Source organism: Pezoporus occidentalis, unplaced genomic scaffold (genome assembly GCF_034315485.1).
Source record: "Pezoporus occidentalis ecotype Australia unplaced genomic scaffold, CSIRO_AGI_Poc_V1 ctg148, whole genome shotgun sequence".
NCBI lineage: Eukaryota > Metazoa > Chordata > Aves > Psittaciformes > Psittacidae > Pezoporus > Pezoporus occidentalis.
The window spans coordinates 569,891-589,353 of NW_026913295.1; the positions used below are offsets into that span (position 1 = coordinate 569,891).

The 19,463-nt window shown below is 54.6% G+C and overlaps 1 protein-coding gene across 1 annotated transcript; it reads left to right on the forward strand.

Annotated features, from left to right (window-relative positions):
* Positions 1-2,479: 2,479 nt before the first annotated feature.
* LOC134159519 (bMERB domain-containing protein 1-like) lies at positions 2,480-18,394 on the forward strand. Its single transcript, XM_062610543.1, has 7 exons — positions 2,480-2,587; positions 8,317-8,437; positions 11,594-11,667; positions 15,020-15,134; positions 15,259-15,332; positions 16,003-16,157; positions 16,705-18,394. The coding sequence occupies exons 1-6, from the start codon at positions 2,521-2,523 to the stop codon at positions 16,119-16,121; spliced, it is 570 nt and encodes a 189-aa protein (XP_062466527.1). The 5' UTR covers positions 2,480-2,520; the 3' UTR covers positions 16,122-16,157; positions 16,705-18,394.
* Positions 18,395-19,463: the final 1,069 nt, after the last annotated feature.

The following is a 19,463-nucleotide window of genomic DNA, read 5'->3' on the forward strand; positions in this document are numbered from 1 at the left end:
CCGTTTTCTCTGCACGGGGAGCAATCAGAACAAGGTGAGTCACTTCAGACCTGAGCTCATGATCACAGTGCTGGCGGATGCTCATCATTTAATGAACAGTATTTAATGGCTGTGCTTACCTTTCCTATTAAGACAGCCAGACCACTAGATCTTGAGGTGGCTGTGTCCCTCAGTAGAGCTTTGCCTGTCTAACTGGAGCACCATCTCCCTTGCTCGTGTTCTGGTTTAAAACACTGGGCTGGATCAAAAGTCAGCAGCTCCTCCCTAGGTTTTGGAGATGGGAAGCCCAAGACATTGCTCAGATTTCTGTCAGTTCCAGTGAGGATGTTTCACACAGATTAGCTTGGCTGCCTGTTACACTGGGAGGGGAGCAGCTAGAGGCAATGCTGAGAGGGGTACAGAAAGCAGATCCCACACTCTGGTGTCTCTCTGCAGGGGTTGATCCTCCAGACCCATCCCTTACAATGCCACCCCTCTGTTTTGCTCACTGAGAGCTTATGGTTTTGCACCTATAAACTTCCAGCAGTCACTGCCAGCCAGATGAGAGGGGAGAAACCCCCTGGCCTGGCCCTCACCTCCCCACAGCCGTCACTCCTGCTGCTCTCCAGCCCAGAGGCTTCCTGTGGCCACCCTGGTTTCAGCTGGAATGGAGTTAGCTTTGTTCTCAGTAGCTGCTGTAGTGCTGTGCTGTGCTTTGACTTCAGGGTAATACTGATAACATGAGTGGTTTTGTTACTGCTGAGCAGTGGTTGCAGAGCATCAAGGCCTTTCCTGCTTCCCACCCTACCCCACCAGTGAGGAAGCTGGGGGAGCATGAGGAATTGGGGGAACAAGGCTGGGACAGCTGACTCCAACTGACCCCACACATATTCCATACTAAATGATGCCATACTCAGCATGTAACACTGGGGTAAGAAGGAAGTGAGGGATCACTGGGAGGGATGGCATTTGTGTTTGTAAGTAACAACGTGTGATGGAGCCCTGCTCTCCTAGAGATGGCTGAACACCTGCCTGCCATGGGAAGTGGTGAATGAATTCCTTGTGTTGCTCCGATGTGGTTTTTGCTTTACTCACTGAACTGCCTTTATCTCAGCCCACGAATCTACTCACTTTTACCCTCCCAGTTCTCTCCCCCATCCCATCCCAGCAGTGTGTGAGCAGCTGCTTGTGCCTTGGCTGCTGGTTGCAGTTAAACCACAACAGTGGCACTTCCCAAGAGGGTCCCTGAGCCAGCCCTGCCCTTGCCTTGGACCTGTGCCCTTGCATGAAGCCAGCATGGAGATCTTGGGCATGACCTGCAGAGAAACGTGTCATACAATCATACCGTAGAATCCCAGCCTGGTTTGGGTTGCAGCGACCTTAAAGCTCCTCCAGCTCCACCCCCTGCCACAGGCAGGGACACCTTCCACTAGAGCAGCTTGCTCCAACCCCTGTGTCCAACACTGCCAGGGATGGGGCAGCCACAGCTTCTCTGGGCACCCTGTGCCAGCGCCTCAGCACCCTCACAGGGAAGAGCTTCTGCCTAAGAGCTCAGCTCAGTCTCCCCTCGGGCAGGTTAAAGCCATTCCCCTTGATCTCCCCTGCTAGCTCAAGAGATGCTTTCTCCAGGCAGATAGAGATGATGCTGAGTTCCTGAACCCCAGCAGCCACAGGCATGGGCCAGGTGACAGCTCTCCTGAGGCCCTTGTCCCAAGCCCCTCTCCAGGTTTCCTGCAGCCCCTTCAGGCACTGGAGCTGCTCTCAGGTCTCCCCTTCAGGAGCCTTCTCTTCTCCAGGCTGACCCAGCCCAGCTCTCTCAGCCTGGCTCCAGAGCAGAGCTGCTCCAGCCCTTGCAGCATCTCCATGGCCTCCTCTGGCCTCGCTCCAACAGCTCCACGTCCCTCTTGTGCTGCTGCCCCAGAGCTGGATCAGGGCTGCAGGGGGGTCTCCCCAGAGAGCAGCAGAGGGGCAGGATCCCCTCCCTGAGCTGCTGCTCCTGCTCTGGGGGTGCAGCCCAGCATTAGTGTCCTGGCAGAGGATGTGTGTCCCCTCTGTGTGCTTTGGGAAAAGTAGTGCGGAAACAACCGTCACCAGTGTGAGAAGTGTGCAACCCTGTGAGCAGGAGGGTTCCCAACCAACTCCATCCTGCTTCCCCATGCCGTTGTGCTGGGACAGGCCTTCAGGATGGTGGGACCAGTTGCTGCAGGAGGTCCCAGCCGGAGATCCCTGCTGTTGTGCGTGCTGCCAACACCCCGCCAACCAACGTCTGGATTTCCGACCAACGCGAACCTTCGGGTGCATTTTGAACACCTGCTGTTGTGTCTGTCCATAGGGAACAGGGACTCGTGCCGGGAGGGAGCAGCTCGGTGCCGTGTCCCGCCGGGCGCGTTCCCCGCCCGCCCCGTGCTCCGGCTGCGGGTGCCGGGACCCCGCGGTGCGCAGCGGCCGGGCCGAGCCCCGGAGCGGGGGGGAGCCGGGGGGTGTCGCGGGGGGCGCGGCCGGCAGAGGGCGCGGCGCGGCGGGCGCGGGCAGGGCTGCGGCATGGAGCGGAGCCGGAGCCGGAGCCCGCCCCGGTACGGGTCGCTGGAGCCCACCCGGTGGCAGCCAGGTGAGGGGGGGGGGGGGGAACAGCCGGAACCAAACCGGCCCCGGACAACCCGGGCACCCCCGAGCGGACCGGCGGGGACCGCTCCCCGGGGCGGTACCGGTACCGGTACCGGTGCTGCCGGAGCTCCGGCAGCGGGAGGGGTGCGGGGGGAGCAGGGGACGGAGGGAAGGGAGAGAGGACGGAGGGAAGGGACTGAGCGCGAGGAGGGAGAAGGACGGAGGGCAGGGGGGTGGCTGGAGGGAGCGGAGCGCTGGAAGGAGGGATGCAGCCCGGTCGCGGCTGGTGCTGCCGGGTGTGACCGAGAACGGGGTCCCACCGCCTTTAGCCGCCTTTTTCCGTCTCTAACCGGTTCCTCCGGTACGGAACGGGGTGGACACGGGAGACACGGACGAGGGGGATTGTCCTGGGCAGTCCCCGATCTTGGGGTGGGAGCAAAGAGGTGCCCAAGCTGGGCTGTGGGCAGCATCCTGAGGAGGGGAGGCTCCTGCAGTCCTTCTGCCATGACATCCCTCCGGGGTCTTCTCTTCCTGGTCCCTTATCCCCTTGCATCCAACGGGATAGGGACAGGCAGTTGGAAAGGCAGGGAAGGAGCGATGGAGCAAACTCCAAGCATCCTGCTTAGTACGGCTGTGGAGGGGTAAAGCTGCTCAGCTCCTTGATGAGATGCCTGAAGTTTCAGTCCTTCTCCATTGTGCCTTTTAGCATGGCAATGGCTCTCTGTTCACCTCCCCTGCCTGGGAACTGTCCCTGTGGAGACTTTGCCCTTGTGGGGTCTGAGCACTTCCACACCTGGGTCCTCTGCTCCCAGCAGCTGGGTGACATCAGGGTGCTCCAGCAAGGGTCCAACACTTGCTGGACTCAGGGTGCTGGGTATGGCCTGAGCATCCCCCCCTCAGGGGCCTGTGAGCAGGGTTTTGGTGGCTTTTTGCTGCTTCAGTGTAGTTCTGTAAACCCCAGCTGCTGGGGGACCTTTGTGCTGGGGGACAGGCAGGAGCACGGCAACAGTCAGTGCCTGGTCTCTGAATGATGCTCTGCTCCTTGCTACCACCCCAGGAAACCTCAGGCCAACCCTGTGAAGCCCCGAGCAGCCTCTTGTGCTCAGGACGTGACACAGGGCAGTGTGCACACCGGGGGGCTAAGCCCTGGTGACACCCCTGTAAGGCCCCCAGGCACCCCACCTTGCACTCTGGCTGTTGTTATGGCTGTCTCACAGGGCCCCGGCAGTGCCGGCTGTGCCGGGGGCTGCACAGACACAGCCAGAGGGATGCCCCTGACTGCAGGGGGAGAAGGATGCACACTTGTCCCTGGGGCACTGGGAACTCCTGTGGTTTGCAGCTGGGATCCCTCCAGGCGGAGCAGGAACCTGGGACCACTGTGCTTGGCCAGGCATTGGTGGTCCTGGAGGCTGGTGTCTCCCGTGCGGAGCAGGGAGGGTGATGGGGACACAGCCCCCTTTGACAGGGCAGCCCCAGCGCCGGGGGGTGCGTCACCATCAAGCTTGTGGAGCAGGGGCTGGTTCTGACAGGCTGGGTGCCCCCTGGCCACCTGCTTCCTGCAGCAGAGACAGCGCACGGCTGGGTTAAAGGCACCCGGGATGGAGCTCAAGGGAAGAGCTTCGACCCCTCCTCAGCACAATGTCACTCAATCGCCAACTTTAATCACGAAGCAAAGTGCTTGAAACAGCCCCGCGCTGGTGCTGCTGTGACTCATCCCAGGCTTGCTGCTGCTGTCTAAATATTTTCACCAAAGCCATATGGAGTGGAAGACTCCGGCTATTATACTCCTCATTAACGATACTTGCTCCCCGTGGGCCATGTGTGATGATGAGCATCTCCAAGTTTCAGTTGAAGCTTTCTCCCCTTCCCTGCATTGCCAGGTTGAGATGGTGCCAGTCCGGGGTGCTTTAGGCAGCATGGGGGTGGTTTCTGTGCCTGGCTGTGCTGTTGTGTGTGCAGCTGTGGGAGCAAAGGGAGCCCTGGCCAGCGCGGCTGCACATGGGCATCATCCCTCCATCCCCAAAGGGAGACTCAGGACTGTGAGCTTGATCCCAGCTCTAATAAACCTGCCTTAATCCCTTGCTGGTGCCAGGCACTCAGGGTGTAAGAAACCCATGTGCAGCTTTGGCAGAACCATCTCCATTGAGATCTCTTGCCCAGCTCTCTGCTGCAGGATGCGCTGTACTCCAAGTGTCCCAATTTGCTGTTCCTGGTTGCTGGATGGTGTCGCTGGCACCGTGCAGGTCCATGGGCACACAGTGCCCTCTGGTCTCACCACTGCCTCAGGAGAGCTGTCCCCTGGCCCATGCCTGTGGCTGCTGGGGTTCAGGAACTCAGCGTCATCTCTATCTGCCTGGAGAAAGCATCTCTTGAGCTAGCAGGGGAGGTCAAGGGGAATGGCTTTAACCTGCCAGAGGGGAGACTGAGATGAGCTCTGAGGCAGAATCTCTTCCCTGTGAGGGTGCTGAGGCGCTGGCACAGAGAAGCTGTGGCTGCCCCATCCCTGGCAGTGTTCAAGGGCAGGTTGGACACAGGGGCTTGGAGCAAGGTGCTCCAGTGGAAGGTGTCCCTGCCTGTGGCAGGGGTTGGAGCTGGAGGAGCTTTAACATCTCTTCAACCCAAACCAGTCTGGGATTCTGTGATCCCAACCAGCTGTCACTCACTGATCACTATGTGGAATCACTGAGGAATTTGGAGGGATCTCTGGGGTTATTGTGTTCAATCCCTTGCTCAAAGCAGGTTCAATAGATCAGGCTGCTCACAGCCTTCTCCAGGAGGGATCCTGGATCAAAGGTGGAGATCCCCCAACTCTGTTCACTGTTCCAGTGTCTGAACAACCCTTCAGCCTCTTCTCTCAGTCACTCCTTGTCCATCCCATGCTTCAGTCCCTGGCCTCAGATGTTCAGGTCTTGGCAGGATGACCTGTGGTCCTGGGCAGATGCCTGTTCATCACCTATATGGATTCATTGATTTCTCTTGAGGATCAGTGGATGGCTTTGATGCAGAGTCCTCTGTGTCCCCCTACCCCAGCCTCCTGCCCAAGCACCACCACCTCCGCCCTTTGCATACACAGGTGAGGAATCACCTCTCCCACCTGGTATGGCTTCTGCTAATGAGGATGATCAGGGAGAAGCGATGCTCCACTTGTCACAAACCCCTGCACTCACCCAGCGGGAAGCAGCTGGCTGAGAACCCCAGCCAAATTGTCTGCCACCAGTGATCAAAGATGTTCTGGGTTATTCATCCTCCCACCCAGGCCGGGAGTGACAGTCCTCCTCCCCCAGAGCCACCCCTGTGCTCCTGGGGGGTTAGATCTGTCCTCGGCTAATGAAGGCTGCAGCAAGCTCATAGTTGTTGGCGCATCTCTCACATAATCAGCCCTATCGGTTTACCCTGCTCACAGCAGCATCGCTTGGAACAAGGCAGCATTTTCCCAACAGGTCTGGAGCTGCACTGAAGTACAGCCTGACCTCAGGGAGTGGCTGCCTACAGGCACACGCCGGCTGTACCATGTACACCTTCACGTGTGGTGTCACCTGTGCTGGCCACCACCCGCAGGCATATCCTGCTCCGAGGCACTGAGATTGGGTGCAGCAAAATCAGTCACAGAGCGATCCTGGGTAATGATGTGCCCAGAAATGATGCCCTGGGCAAGAGGAGCTCTGGGGTGGCAGAGCAACAGGATGCTTTGGATGAGGGACCTCGGCATCCCTGTCCCCTAGCAACTGCACTCTGGTCCCCTAGCAACCACAGCCTGGTCCTGTAGCAACCACAGTCCAGTCCCCTTAGCAACCCCCTTCAGGCCTGTAGAGACGAGGCTAAGCGAGGGTTTCTATGCAGATCTGCAGCAGAGCCAGTGAGCAGGAGCTGAGGGAGGGCAGCGCATCCTGCCCTGGACTTTGTCCAACCTGTGTGTCCATCAGGCTGTCCTGAGCCTGTCCTGTGCTGGCTCCTGAGAGCATCTCGAAGCTCAGAATGGGGAGTGATCAAGGATTCAGCATGCTGGCATGAGCTGAATGGAGCCTTCATGGCTCAGAGGAGAGGGAGGGAATCTCCAAGTAGTCATGAGTTTCTAAGCCAGAAACAGCAGACAACTGTTCTCCAAACCAGTGACAGTAACCCAAACCACTCATATTTCCACTATAAACCCTCTCTGCTGCCAGCCTTGGAAACATACCTCATGCTGGGAAGGATTTCTCAAGCAGTTTCACATAATGGGTAGAGGACTAGTGGATACAGTGTTTTGCCTTGTGCCTTAGTGCTGCCCTGTAACCCTCAGCACTGGCCTGGGTCCCGTTTGGGATCCCCACGACCACATGCTCCAGCTCTGACATCTCCATTTCCCAGATCTCAGCTGCCTGGAAAATCCTGCTCCTGCAGTCAGTGCTCCCTCTGTGCTTTTAGCTCTCCTTGTGCAGGGGAGCTGCACCCTGTGAAGATCCAAAGGAAGCAGAATTTGCCCCTGGTGTTTGTGATCTGGCTTTGCTGTAGCTGCCGAGCCCCCTCTCCCCAGCCTGTGCTGTGTGTGTATGACAGCAGAACCAGATTAACCTGCCTGTGGTAAACGTGCTGCTGCTTGTCAGTGATAACAAGCTCAGTGATGTCTCCCAGAGCCAGAGCAGGCTGGGAGGTGGGAGCTGGCCTGAGTCAAACCTCCCCTATGCCAGTAGAAGGGGTCTGGAGCTCCTGTGGGATGTGCCGGCACTGTGGGAATCAGCACGGATCCCTGTGCAAATCAGTGTGAGCATCTTGTGCAAAGCAGGGGGACATCAGAGGGACATCTGTGTATGAATCAGTGGAGATGGGGGAGGCAGAACAATAGACAGAGGATGCTGGGCTCTCATCCTGACCCTGAGCTTGCCACTCTGCTCCTCTTAAACGGAAATCACAGCTCCTTTTACCCACATTTTGCCATGAGTCTCTTGCCCTGAACAAGTGACACCCCTTTCCCTGCCCCAGTTTCCCCCAGGTGGTTGTAGAGGTGATGCTCAGTGCTCCAGAGGATGATGAAGCCAAACTGGCCTGCTGGATACCTTAAGGGCTTTTTTCCGCTGTGAGCTGGGAAGGATGGGTGGGGGACTTCATCCATCCTGTGATAGAAGGGGAGCAGCCGTAGGAGCACCTCCGTGACTCCTCAGCTTGTGCTGTATGGACACAGCATTTGTTCCTGGCACGTTCTGGAGGAGGGTGCACACAGAGGCTCATGTGCTGGAAATGCCTGAGGCTTGAAAGAGGTGCTCCTGCCCTTCCCTCCCACAGCTTTTAGCCCCTTGTCCTCCTGCCCAGCACTGGTGTGAGCAGGATGTGCTGCAAAGCAGCACCAGCAGGTGAAATGCTGCTTGTTTCTAAGGCTCAGAGAGCTGCTGGCCTCTGGGGTCCTCTTTCCTGCAGGCACTTCATGCACATTGCATGTGTGTATGGAGCTGTGCTCAGTGGGACGAGCTGGCTGTGACCTAACTCACAGTGCCCAACTCACACAGAGCACAATCAAACCAAGCCCAGTCCCAGCAGCTCAATGCCTTTGCTTACACTGGTGACCTTCCATGTGCTTGTTGGGCTGTTTCCTCTTGCAGCACCCACGGGGTATCAAGAAGCCTGCTTAGCGCACATGCTTAGGGGTTTTGCTGGCCTGGGGCTTGCAGGGGGTTCCATGCTAGCCATGTGGTCCCTCTCTGTCCTCAGCGCCCATCTGAGGTCTCCTGCTGTGTAACGTGACTCCTGTTCCGTTTGCAGAGGATGAGATTGTCTCCATGGCTGACTCAACCACCACCATCGATGACATTGAAGGGGAGCTCTTCAAAATCGAGCGGATCAGGGAGATCCTGGTGAGGAGGGAGTCAGAGCTGCGGTACATGTGAGTACCTGACCCCTTCCCAGGGTCCTCCAGCACCTTCTGCCTGCCCCATCAAGCATGGAGCATGCCAGGGATGAAGCAGCTGAGGCTGCTTTCCACCTTGTTCCCACCTGGAGGTGCGACCTCTCCCTCTTCTCTGGCCTTGCTCTTGGAAGGGGCTTCGATAGGCGCCTGTTACAAAGCTGCCACTGATGCTGTGATGATTTGAGCCAGCCTGTTCCTAAGCAAACAGTTTATGGCACAGGCCAAACTACACTGAATGTTCCCGTATTCAACCACGAGCACCTCATCTTCCTAGTGGCTCCATACTCTGCCTCAGTGTGGCTCTTGGGCTGCGCTTGGGAATGGACCTGAGGTTTGGGGGCAGCATGCAGATGTGTGCTGCTGAACAGCCACACAACCACGGTTTTCTCTCCCCATTGCGAAGTACTACACATCCTCCCAGCTCCTCTGTTCCTCCCCCAGCCCCTGAGTGCTGGAGTCAGCAGCACACAGTGGGGCTGGAACAGTACTGGTGCCTGATGCCTGTCTCCATGCCCCATCCTGCTCTCTGCTCCCAGCACAGCTGGGGAAGGATTTTCCCTAGGGTCTATTTCAATAATCAAAGCAGGTACAGAACATTTTCCCTGGGTATATTGGGAAATGTTATGGTTTGGGAGGAAAAGGACAGCATTCCATAGTCTGGGTTAAGCTTTTTAATGCCACTACATTGCTATAGTCAGCCCAGTCCTGAGATCCCGTGCTGGCAGTTCAAAAAGCCTGGGATTTTTACTGGGAATGGCAAAGATTGTATTTCCTGGGCTGCAGCACTTGATATGTGCTTTGTTAATGTGCCTGCGTCCACACTGGTACCTGCACTAAGGGGTCACCAAAGCCTGGAAGTGCCTGTGTAAATCCACTGCCTGGGGAAGCTGAGAGCTGGTTTAGGGACTCAGGCTTGGAGTGATGATGTCTTGGAGGCACAGTTCCCCACTAATGTATTGTTGAAAAGGACTTTTGGAAACCACAAAGTGTTATCCTCAAATGCTTTCCAATGCAACCGGTGCCTAAACCCCACAGGTGCTGTCACACCTCTACATCCCCCACTTTTCCTATCCCTTTGCTTTCTTTCTTGGCCAGCCCCTGGAAAACAAGAGGAAATCGCCCACAGCGACCACACACGGGGGTGGGCATGCAGGAAGAGATCACTGGGAAGTCTGGGAATGCCAGGATGACGTCTGGGTGGTTTGGAGGCGCTGTGGGGAGCTTGAGCATTGGCTCTGCAGAGCACAGCAGTGGGGAGCAGTGTGAGGAGGGCTGAGGGCTTCCCTGGGCATCACTGCTGGAGGAGAGAGGTCCCAGACCTGGCTCTGCAGGACAGGGATTAAAATGATGGGAGCTGGGGCAGTGAGGGCTTTATTTTTATCCAACAGGGGAAAATATTGCTGTTTGGGATGTCTGGACTGTGGGGAGATGGACGTCCCCTCTGGTTGCTGAGGAGTGATCCATCTGGTCAGTCAATTATGATCAGGATCAGTGTTTTGATGGAAACATCAGACTAAAGCTTTCCAGTGTTTCTGGGATGTCTGTGCTCTGGGAAACAACAAAGCTCCAGGTAGTTCCCCTTTTATAGGGCAAAAAGAAGGGTCTGATTCCTGTGGCAGACTCAGCTCCACACCTCACCCGCTCAGTGCTCTGATCAGCTCCCTGGGACGTGCAGGGCTGCCGTGGCTATGGCTGAGCCTGCAGTGAGTTTTATCCCCAGTGGCAGAAGGAATCTCAGCTCCAGCAGCAGCCTCCCGGGTGCTGGTCTTTGCAGCTTTATTGAACTGAGTGCTCATGATTGCCCATTTATTATTCTCATGATCACTTTTCACAGCATTAAATTCCAATTTAATGTTAATATTTCAGTTGCCATTTGATTTTCATTTTAGTATCACCAGCAATCAGCCTGTTGCCCATGTGTCCTGTGCAGACCTGCTTGGTGCTCCTTGTACAAGCTCAGGGCTTGGCCACCATGGGACTATGAGCAGTCAATAAAAGGCCAAACACCTCTCCTTCTCCACGTGCAGCTCACAGGCATTGGCTTGATGTGGTAGGCAAACAAAGGAAGACATTGTCAGATGGAGCAGAAATCTGACAGAGCTAAGAAGAAGTCTCCCCTGCCTGAGCAATATCTCACAGGGTCCCTCTTTAGGGACCTAAAGTCTATTTTCCCTTCCCTTATTGATACCTCTGGTGTCCTCTGCTCAGCTGGTAATGCTGCAGCTTCAAGTAGCTCCAGCAAATGACTCATCCCAGAAGGGGTGGATGCTGTGACTCAGTGGAAGGACCAGCAGGATTATTGAAGACGCAGACAGGGCTTTTACTAACATGTACTTCAAAAGGCAGCAGAGGCACATCTGTTCGAGGTGGCATCAGCTCATAAGTCCGTTATCACAGCAGCAGCTTTTCCTAATCATCCCAGAGAGGGATAGTGTGTGAGGAGCCCTGGGAGGGCTCAGAGCAGAAGGAAAAGCATCAGGTTGTTGGCCTTGTCATGCTTTGGTTGGAGATGTGGATGGCCAAGGTTGGCCCCAGGCTGATGTGACCTCAGAGACTGCTGGAAGGGCAGGTGGGGCTGGGCAGCCCTTGGTTTGTGCTGACATTTGCACTGAGCCCATCCTGACCAGTGTCTCGCTGCTGTGTGTGGTTTGAGCTGGAGGTGGTTTCAGTGCCCGCAGCCCCAGCAGGCTCCTTTCTCCTGTTGACATGACCTTGTTTCCCAGTGGCTGCTGCAGCATTCACACCATTCCCTCCTCTGCTGTGGTTCCTTTTTCTGCCTTTTTCTGGTTCTACAGTAAGGCAGCATGAAAACGACACATCTTTACTGTGGCAGCAGCTCCTCTTTGCTTTTGTGTTTTGCTGTTTGGGGATAATTGTTTAGGAGGAGAAACCCAGCTCCTGTTGCGTTGTGGATGTGCCAGGTTTCATCAGAGCAATGAAACCTTTTCTTTGCCAGCAGCCAGTGGCACAACCCATGTAGCTCTACCAACAGCTCTGAGATGACGTTCCATTTCCCATGGGAAGGCAGGTAAATCTGTGCTCCCCGCTTCACTGCCTTCCAGTGCTGGTTGGGTGCTCCTCTGGACCTTCTGACCCTTTCCTCTCTCAGTGGTTCCCTTTGTGTCTCTGCAGGATGGATGACATTCAGCTTTGTAAGGAAATCAGCCGGCTGAAACAGGAGCTCCAACAGCTCATCGCGCTTCCAGGTACGGCTCCGTAAGGCTCCGGAGAGCTGCACCCTGCCGCTGCTCTCAGCAGAAGCGTTTCCATCAAACACAAGAACCTCTTGAAGGGCTCCCACCCCAGGGTGCTCTGGAGACGCTGCTGCTGCGGGCAGGGTGTGAGCCTCAAGGAACATGGGTGTCTGAAACAAGAAAGGAGAAAAACCATGAGTCCCTTGAGAGAGAGCATTGGTCTGGTCCAGGAGGAGGACAGGAGGCGAGGGAGGTGCAGTGAATGCTGGCACAGTGGGACCTGTTGTGTGCACTGAGGAGGGTTAAGATCGGGAGTCATTGTCAGAGCACACCATGGAGAGTCCTCTCTGGAGGTAGCAGGAGGAGATGCCTTCAGAGGCCTGAAGTACATGAAAAGCCATGGATTCTTGCTGTGGCCATGTCAGAACTGCGAGTCAGTGATGGGGCAGGGAAGGATTCCTGGGTGCAACAGTAGGATGGGTGCTAGGGACATGTCACACCTAAAGGGCTTGATGATGTCCCTGATTTAGGTGAAATCGTTGACATTGAAAAGAGGCAAACAATCCAGGGCAACCTGGATGAAAACTTCAGCTGAGAGGAAATGCTGCTTTTATCACCCCCTTTATCGTGACCAGTGACCTCCATGTTCCTGTCAGAGCAGCCCTTGTCCCTTCACAGCCCAGGAAAGGTCAAACCTCATTTTTCTAAAGGATCCCACTCAACCAAAGTATTCAGAGGAAAGCACATCCTAAGAGCTCAGGGTTTGAATGAGGAGGAACCGGAAAGGCTTCCCTCCAAGCTGTGTCCATCAGCTATGCCTCCTCCTAGGGCATCCTCATTCATCCCCCAGTGAGGACTTTAGGTTCATTTTCAGAACCAGGTGGGATATATGTCCCTGCTTATTTGTACCTATCCAAGCATTAACATTTGGCCCTCATCTCCACCACAAGCCTCTCTCTGAAGATGCTGCACTCACGGAGACCAGTGAGTGTGTAGCAGGGGGCGATGCCTGGATGCAGACAAGGGACCAGCTGTGCACATCTGTTCCCCAGAGCAGCAGCTCAGTTCATAGGTTCTATACCCAAGGTTATCCTGAAGCCAAGAGTGGCAAGAAACCTTGACTCTTTCTAATGCCATAGTGCCGCTATGATGTGTGTGCTTGTGAGTCTTCAGCATGCATTTAGAGCCCAACTGCTGCTTAATATGCACATCTTGATTCATTTACTACAACCTGACTGCATCCAGAGGGAGGTTTAGACAGGGGAGGAGAGGATTCTGCCATAAAAATTGGAGCTGCTTGCAAAGTGTAGGCCCGAATCTGTGAGCTTTTAATCAAAGACCTTCTAGTTCATAAAAGACTTGACAAATGCTGGCTCAGGACCAGAGATAAACTTGGCCTTTTCTGAAGCTGGAGAAATGTGGCTGGCTTCCCCTCATCTGCTTCTGTCTTTTATTTCTATCCTTTTTTAGCACTCCCAGGTTCAGATGAGATCAGAAACGCTGCTTGCATCAGGGATGCTCTTTTTGTCTTCTTTACAACTTAGACTGTGCTAGAAAGATCCTGCACATCACTGGTCTGGTGGGACTGTGGCAGCAGATCATCTGTAACAGTGGGCACTGAACCTTGGTTCAGATAAAGACTGAAACACGTCAGAGCTTACTCAGAGCTCAGCCAGACCTGTGGCTTGAAACCTCACCAGACCAAGGTGCCTTTCCTGATTCAGAGCGATACCATGGTCACGATGGGCTCTGACATCAGCAAGTCAGGAAAAGAAGTGTGCTGTTTATGCAGTGGGTATGTGAACGCTGACATGCTCTAACGCAGGGCTGCAGATTGTTAATGAACCCCAAGGAGCTGGTGTGTTTGTGTGCACCCCAAGTTGCTGATTCGTGTGGCGTCCAAACGACACTGTGAAGTGCTCCTATTCCTGCCAGGCAGGTGGAGCAGGGGCAGTGCCCATAGTCAGGAGACTCTGGATTAACTCTTCATGGTAGAAGATCATCAGCCCAGACCTCAGTCCAGATCTCTCTGCCTGGAGGCTCGAGCTCACTCCCTGCACAAGACGACTGTAGGAGAACCTTTGTTTGCTGGGGATGTTCCTAACAACGTGATGATGAGAAGTTCCTCCTACTCAGAGACCTGCAGCAGCACCTCTGATCAATACATAACAGACTTTAAACTACAAGTCAATACATAATTTAGGTAACTGCTGGGACCCAACCTGCAGAGTTTGCTCCACACTGTGAATTTCTCCATTATTATTTAGCTGAAGGAAGACTGGAGATGGATCCATCCTGTGCTGGATTGATTTTGGAGCCAGCTGCTGAATTCAGAAATGGTATTAAATAGCTGCAGCACAGATGGTTATAGTTTCCACCTTAGGTAGCTTTCTATTTGTATTTAACACTCCTTAGCCCTATCTCTATCATCTTCACATATGCCATTTTACCATTATGTACCAATTTATATAGGACATGACTTCATAGCGAGGTGAGAGTTTTCCAGGTCCTCACTAACTCACTGCCCAGACGTATGTGGCACAAGTGAGTCCCACCGTGCTCAAGGTAGGTCAGTCTGAGGGTTCAAGTGACAACCAAGGCTAACACATTCAAAATAGCCAGGCAGGCACCTGCGGTCAGCCTTGGGGTGGGAATGGAGCTGACAGTGGTTTGGAACGTCAGATGTAGAGGATGAGCTCACTGGGACCATGTTTAGCTAAGGGAATAAGGCTCAAAGCCTGTGGATCATATTGGTTTTCATGTCTCTGTAGGTGTGGGCTAAGTAGTGGGATGCGTTGTTCGTGAAGCATCGGCGTTGTTGCCAATTCCCTATAGACCTGAGGCCCTGGCTGGGTTCCCAGCCACATGGAAGATGTGGCTCAGAGATCTCTGGATCCAGACCCAGCTCAGGGCCAAGGGTTGTGCTGGCATGGGAAGCGTGGGGTGAGCACATCCCGGGTGAAGGGTGACATCCGAGTCTGGCATTTCTGAGCTCCTTCAGACTGGTACACGGCCTCTCCTGCAGCACAGGGTGAAGGCCCCAGGGGAGCTGTGGTTGTGGAGCACGCGTTGAGGGGCTCCTCTGCAGAGCTCAGCTGCGTCCTGCAGTGCAGTGAAAATTCACGGGAGAAGCTAAAACTTCCCAGCGTGATGGCACCAAACCTGACCCCTCCCAGCCAGGGCGTTTGGGATGAGGTGGCTGCTTATTTAGCAGCTTGTATCTGCATCCAGGTGCTTACCTTGGGTTGGCTTTTACCCCCACACTCGTATCTGTTCCGGGGTTAAGCAGGAGCAGAACAAGCATTGCCTTGGCATGGGTGGGATGGCCCCTGTATGTGTGTTAAATGTGTTCCCTGTGCTGCAGAGAATGAGAAGTCCAACGAGGAGAGGCAGAAGGAGGAGGAGCTGGTGCAGCAGATACACAAGCTGGTGGAAACACGGGATTTCCTGGTGGATGATGTGGAGTTTGAGAGGCTCAGGTAGCTGGATGCAATTGATTCCTTTGCGCTGAGGACAGTGCAGTCTGTCCTCTGCTCTGCACCGTGCCATGCTCCTCGTGCCTTGCTGGCTCTTCCTGAGTGGTAACCAATCTCTTTGTGACAGGGAAAGGGAAGAAGACAAGGAAATGGCAGAGTTCTTGCAAAGTAAGCTCTCCAAAAGCTACCTCCAGAAAACAAGTAGGTGGTTGATGAGTTTTATTCCTTCCAATGAACCTCCCTGACAGTCTCTCCCCTTCCCTAAGCACTCTGGCTCCAAGATTTCATTGCTCTTCATGGGGCCAGCTTACCTGGAGGCCATCTGTTGCTAGAGGAGGGTGTGGGGAAGTGGCATCTGGGGGATGCTGGTGCCTGAGGTCCCATTATGGCAACATCCTGAATCAGTTCAGAGGTTATGCTTCCATTTCCCTCCTGGCATTTCCCAGCCATCACATCCTATGAGAATGGGAATAGGTTCTTTTCTGGCTGATACACTTCATCTGACACTTTCTAAAAAGCTCCTTACATTTCATCACACCATTACCTAAGGTTGCAAACTGTGGTATCCATCCAGTCCTACCCTCTTCATGGCCTCTAATGGCAGACCACCCTCTTCCCTGTGCCTTCATCATCGCTGCAGGAACACCTTCCCAGCATGGTGGGAGGCTTTTCCAGTCCAGGGTCCCTGTGACTGTGTCCCACCTGTGGATACCTATGAAGCATGGATGGTGATGTGCTTCCTGGATGCAGGAGTTCATGTCCAGCTGTGGTGCTGAGGAGGGTCAGCATCTTAGCCTTGGAAAGAGCTCTAGGAAGCAGTGATGGGCCTGTGCCCTTACCATCAGGCACACATTGATTCCTCTTTCCACAGCTCCTGCCAAAGAGAAGAAGATGACTTCCCGGGGGCAGCAAACCTCTGCACCGTATGTGACCAAGACGGGCCTCACCCTGCTCAAGGAGTGCTGTGGCTTCACCTGCTCCATCATGTAGGCCACCCCCAGCCCCTCTGCACAGGACAGGACCATGGTAGTGCACACATCCCGGGAAGCTGGGCTGGGCAAGAGGGGCTTCCTTGGAGTGCTGACATGGCCACGTGCCTGTGCGGGGATGGTGACCCACACATGTGCCATGAGGGACCACCCCCCGGAGGGGCTGCCATCACGTCCCAACTGTAACATGGGTGAAGTGAAATTACAGCACCATGAATGTGAGTCCAGACCTTAGAGCTCATCGCAGGGCAGCTGGAGAGCTCCCACCTTCCTCCAAGCCTGGGCCTCACCCAGTGGGTGATGATCATGACCAAACTGAGTGACAGGTCCTGACTGTGACAAGCACTGTGTAAGAGGAAGATGATGGGAAAGGGGTCCAGTGGGTTGTACTCGCTGTGGGAGGATGCATCTCATCCTTCATATCGCTGGAGACTCCTAGAGCTGGCCTGACACCCCAGAGTTGGTCTCATTGGCATTAGGTGCTCTATAAAGCAGGGTTGTCTCCCTAGCCTCTAGAGAAGGGAGGCACCAGGGGGATCCCATGCTTGCAGCTCATGGTTTGCTACCTCTCTTTTCCTCCCCAGGTCTCCAGCCAGAGTCCACAACCTGCTCTGAGGGTTTCAACTTCGTCATTGTTCATGCTTCCCACTGCAGCACCGCCACCGAAGAGACTTCCCAAGCAGGCTGGTGCAAGCTTGAATGATGGCATGTGTCCTTGGTGCCATGTCAGTGGTTGTCTCCTCCATGACTTCACACAAACGCCGAATTCCACCCGAGCTCAGCTTGGGAGAGGTGTGTGCAGCAGCAGCAAGCGAGGCCATGAGAAAGAGGACCAGTACAGTCCTGCATATGGACAGTGATAAAGTGTTGGAGAACATCGTGCTCTGCCATCCAAGACACGCTGTGGCCACAGATGATGTCTCATCCTCGGCCTTGTGCCACCTTGTGAGTCTACGGGTGATTCCTGAGGACTCTTGGTGGGGAATGTCTCTGGTCTGGGTTTTGTTGTGTTTGCATCAGTTTTATTGCAAGGTGCTCTGTGGCTCTGGGTAGAGCTGAGCAAAGCGTGAAGGACGTTCCCCAGAGCTGGCTGAATGAAGGGCTAATTTGTGGAGTTCTCACCTGAGCACAGACCTGGTGTGTTGAGCTCTGGGCAGATGAGTTGCTTTCCCCACCTTGCTAAGATGGATTCAGTTTTCAGCTATAAGAAAAAGGAGGAAATCAGAGCAAAAGAGAAAGGGAGATAAATACGGAACAGGGCAGGAGGAAAGGAAAACCAAAGAGGAGCCTGGAAACGTGCCAGGGGAAGGTGGGGAGACACCTTCACTGCCAAGAGGGCATTCAGTCCTGCCCTCCAGTGCCCCAGCCAGCGCCTCTGGGCTTGGGACCAGGAGCTGGACGTAAAGCCCTGTGCCAAAGCCTCATGGCACCCTGAAGCCACCCAGTGTCTCAGTTCCCATTGTCCCTTCTGAGCATCCCCGGTGTTGAGGTGGCACAGCCAGAGCTGCTGATGCCCATCGTGGCAGGACAGGGGCTCTCCTTCTCCCTGAGTGTGAAGGTCTCTCACACCTCTCCCCCTGCCTGCCCTTCTGCTCCATAGGCTGCTATGGCTTCACGGGGTGTTCTGGGGTGGGCTCCCATTTGGGTGGCTGCCCAAGAGCTCTGGCTGCTGTCTGGCCAAAAGGCTCCAGCTCAGTCTTTCTGCAACTTGCTGTAGGGTGTTGAGATGGTGCTCAACACTGCCCATCGTGTCCATGCCAGTGAGATGGCCACAACCTATTTGGCCCTTTCCCTTTCACCTGATAGCACATTTGTCCTTCTAAAACACAAGCAGGTGGGATCCTTCCTAGTGCAGTGCCATGAGCGGGTCCAAGTCCCTCCTGAATGTCTTCATCAGCGCTGCCAGGAAACCCAGTGTGTGGGAACCTGTTCTCCAGCCTGCGCAGGGGGGGTTCCACTCCCTTGTCTGTCTTGAGCAATCTCCTCCTCATATGGCTCAGCAGCAGCCAGAATAGTCCACAAACTAAACCAGTCCTTCCGCACATATTGTCCCTCTGGTCTATTGCATACACACCAGGCTGCGAGGTCCAAATGGGCCAACACAACATCTGGTCACCTCCAGCAAACTTGACCCCACTTTGGCTTGTGTCACCTCTGAGTCACTTCAGTGTTCTCAGTCTGAGCCTGCTGACTTTGTGCTGCTCATTGTTAATGTCCTACAGCATCCTGCGACCACCACCTGACAGTTCCTGGTGCTCTCCTTGCTTGGGGGAGGCTTCACGAGCCTTCTGTACATCACAGGGGCAAATTAAGCCACAGGGAACTCCCCTCTGCTTTGCCAGCCCTGTGTAATCAAGTGAGGTGCAGTACATGGGGCTGTTGTCCAGCCAGGGATGCTAGGACATCACTGGTAGCATCCATCCTATAGGTCGTGGGACAGATGAGGCCACTCACTCCCTGCTCTTACAGGAACTGTCCAGTGATTGCTTTGCTTGGTCACTCTACAGTCATGTGTGTGGTGCCATGTGTTTGCTTGGATCCACACAGAACAAAGGCTCCAGACCTAGAAGCCCTCCCCTCACTGTCCTTGCCTTCCCCAGGAAGGGTGGGCAGCTAGAACAGTTTGGACCAAGAGGGAGCTAAAGAAGAAGAGCCCTTGACTCAGAGCTTGCTCCTCTAATTCATCCCTACCTCCAACCCACAAGACCCCGAGACCCAGACTTCAGCTGAGCAGTGCTTGGCCAGGCAGGAGGATGGCTTGGGGCACATGGGCAAGGTCCTCGCCTGGTTTGTTCTGTGTTTGTGTGGCTGGTCATGGAGAAGGAGGCTTCTGTCCTGGTTGTACAATACTATTTGGCCTGTAGTTTAACCCATGGCAAAGGTGTGCAGCGCACGGGAGCGACACTGTTTCATGTGCAATGATTTCAACCCAAATAAATGTCTGTTGGAAGCTTGGTTTGGAGGTATTTTCCCTGCCTGGGACCTCTGCAGAGGCTGTGTCACACCAGGGTGGTTGAAGTGGAACAGAAGCAAGATCCTAAAGTCAGGTTGACTTTGGAGCTCCCTGGTATTGCAGTGGTACAGGAGCTGCTGCAGCAGGATTCCCAACCCTCCATCTCTGATTCTTTACCTAACATTTCACTTCTGGGCCAGGCTGAAAAATCTTTGGAAAGGTAAAAAACAGCCTCCCTGGGTTTGTATCCTTTATTTGTCAGTATACTGATACATTGGTTCACTGAGAACAGCCTTCTGTCCTCACCAAGCCTCAATGGTACCATTTATAGATGGGTTGTGAGCACTTTGCTTAATGGAGCACTGAAGGGTGTCTGGCTGCACCGCCTCT

Bases quoted from the DNA above. Each gene is read 5' to 3' on its own strand.
- LOC134159519 (XM_062610543.1), top strand. From the start codon at position 2,521: ATGGAGCGGAGCCGGAGCCGGAGCCCGCCCCGGTACGGGTCGCTGGAG. The intron at 11,668-15,019 runs GTACGGCTCCGT...CCTGTGCTGCAG, and splicing joins ACAGCTCATCGCGCTTCCAG to AGAATGAGAAGTCCAACGAG. The intron at 15,333-16,002 runs GTAGGTGGTTGA...CTCTTTCCACAG, and splicing joins AAGCTACCTCCAGAAAACAA to CTCCTGCCAAAGAGAAGAAG.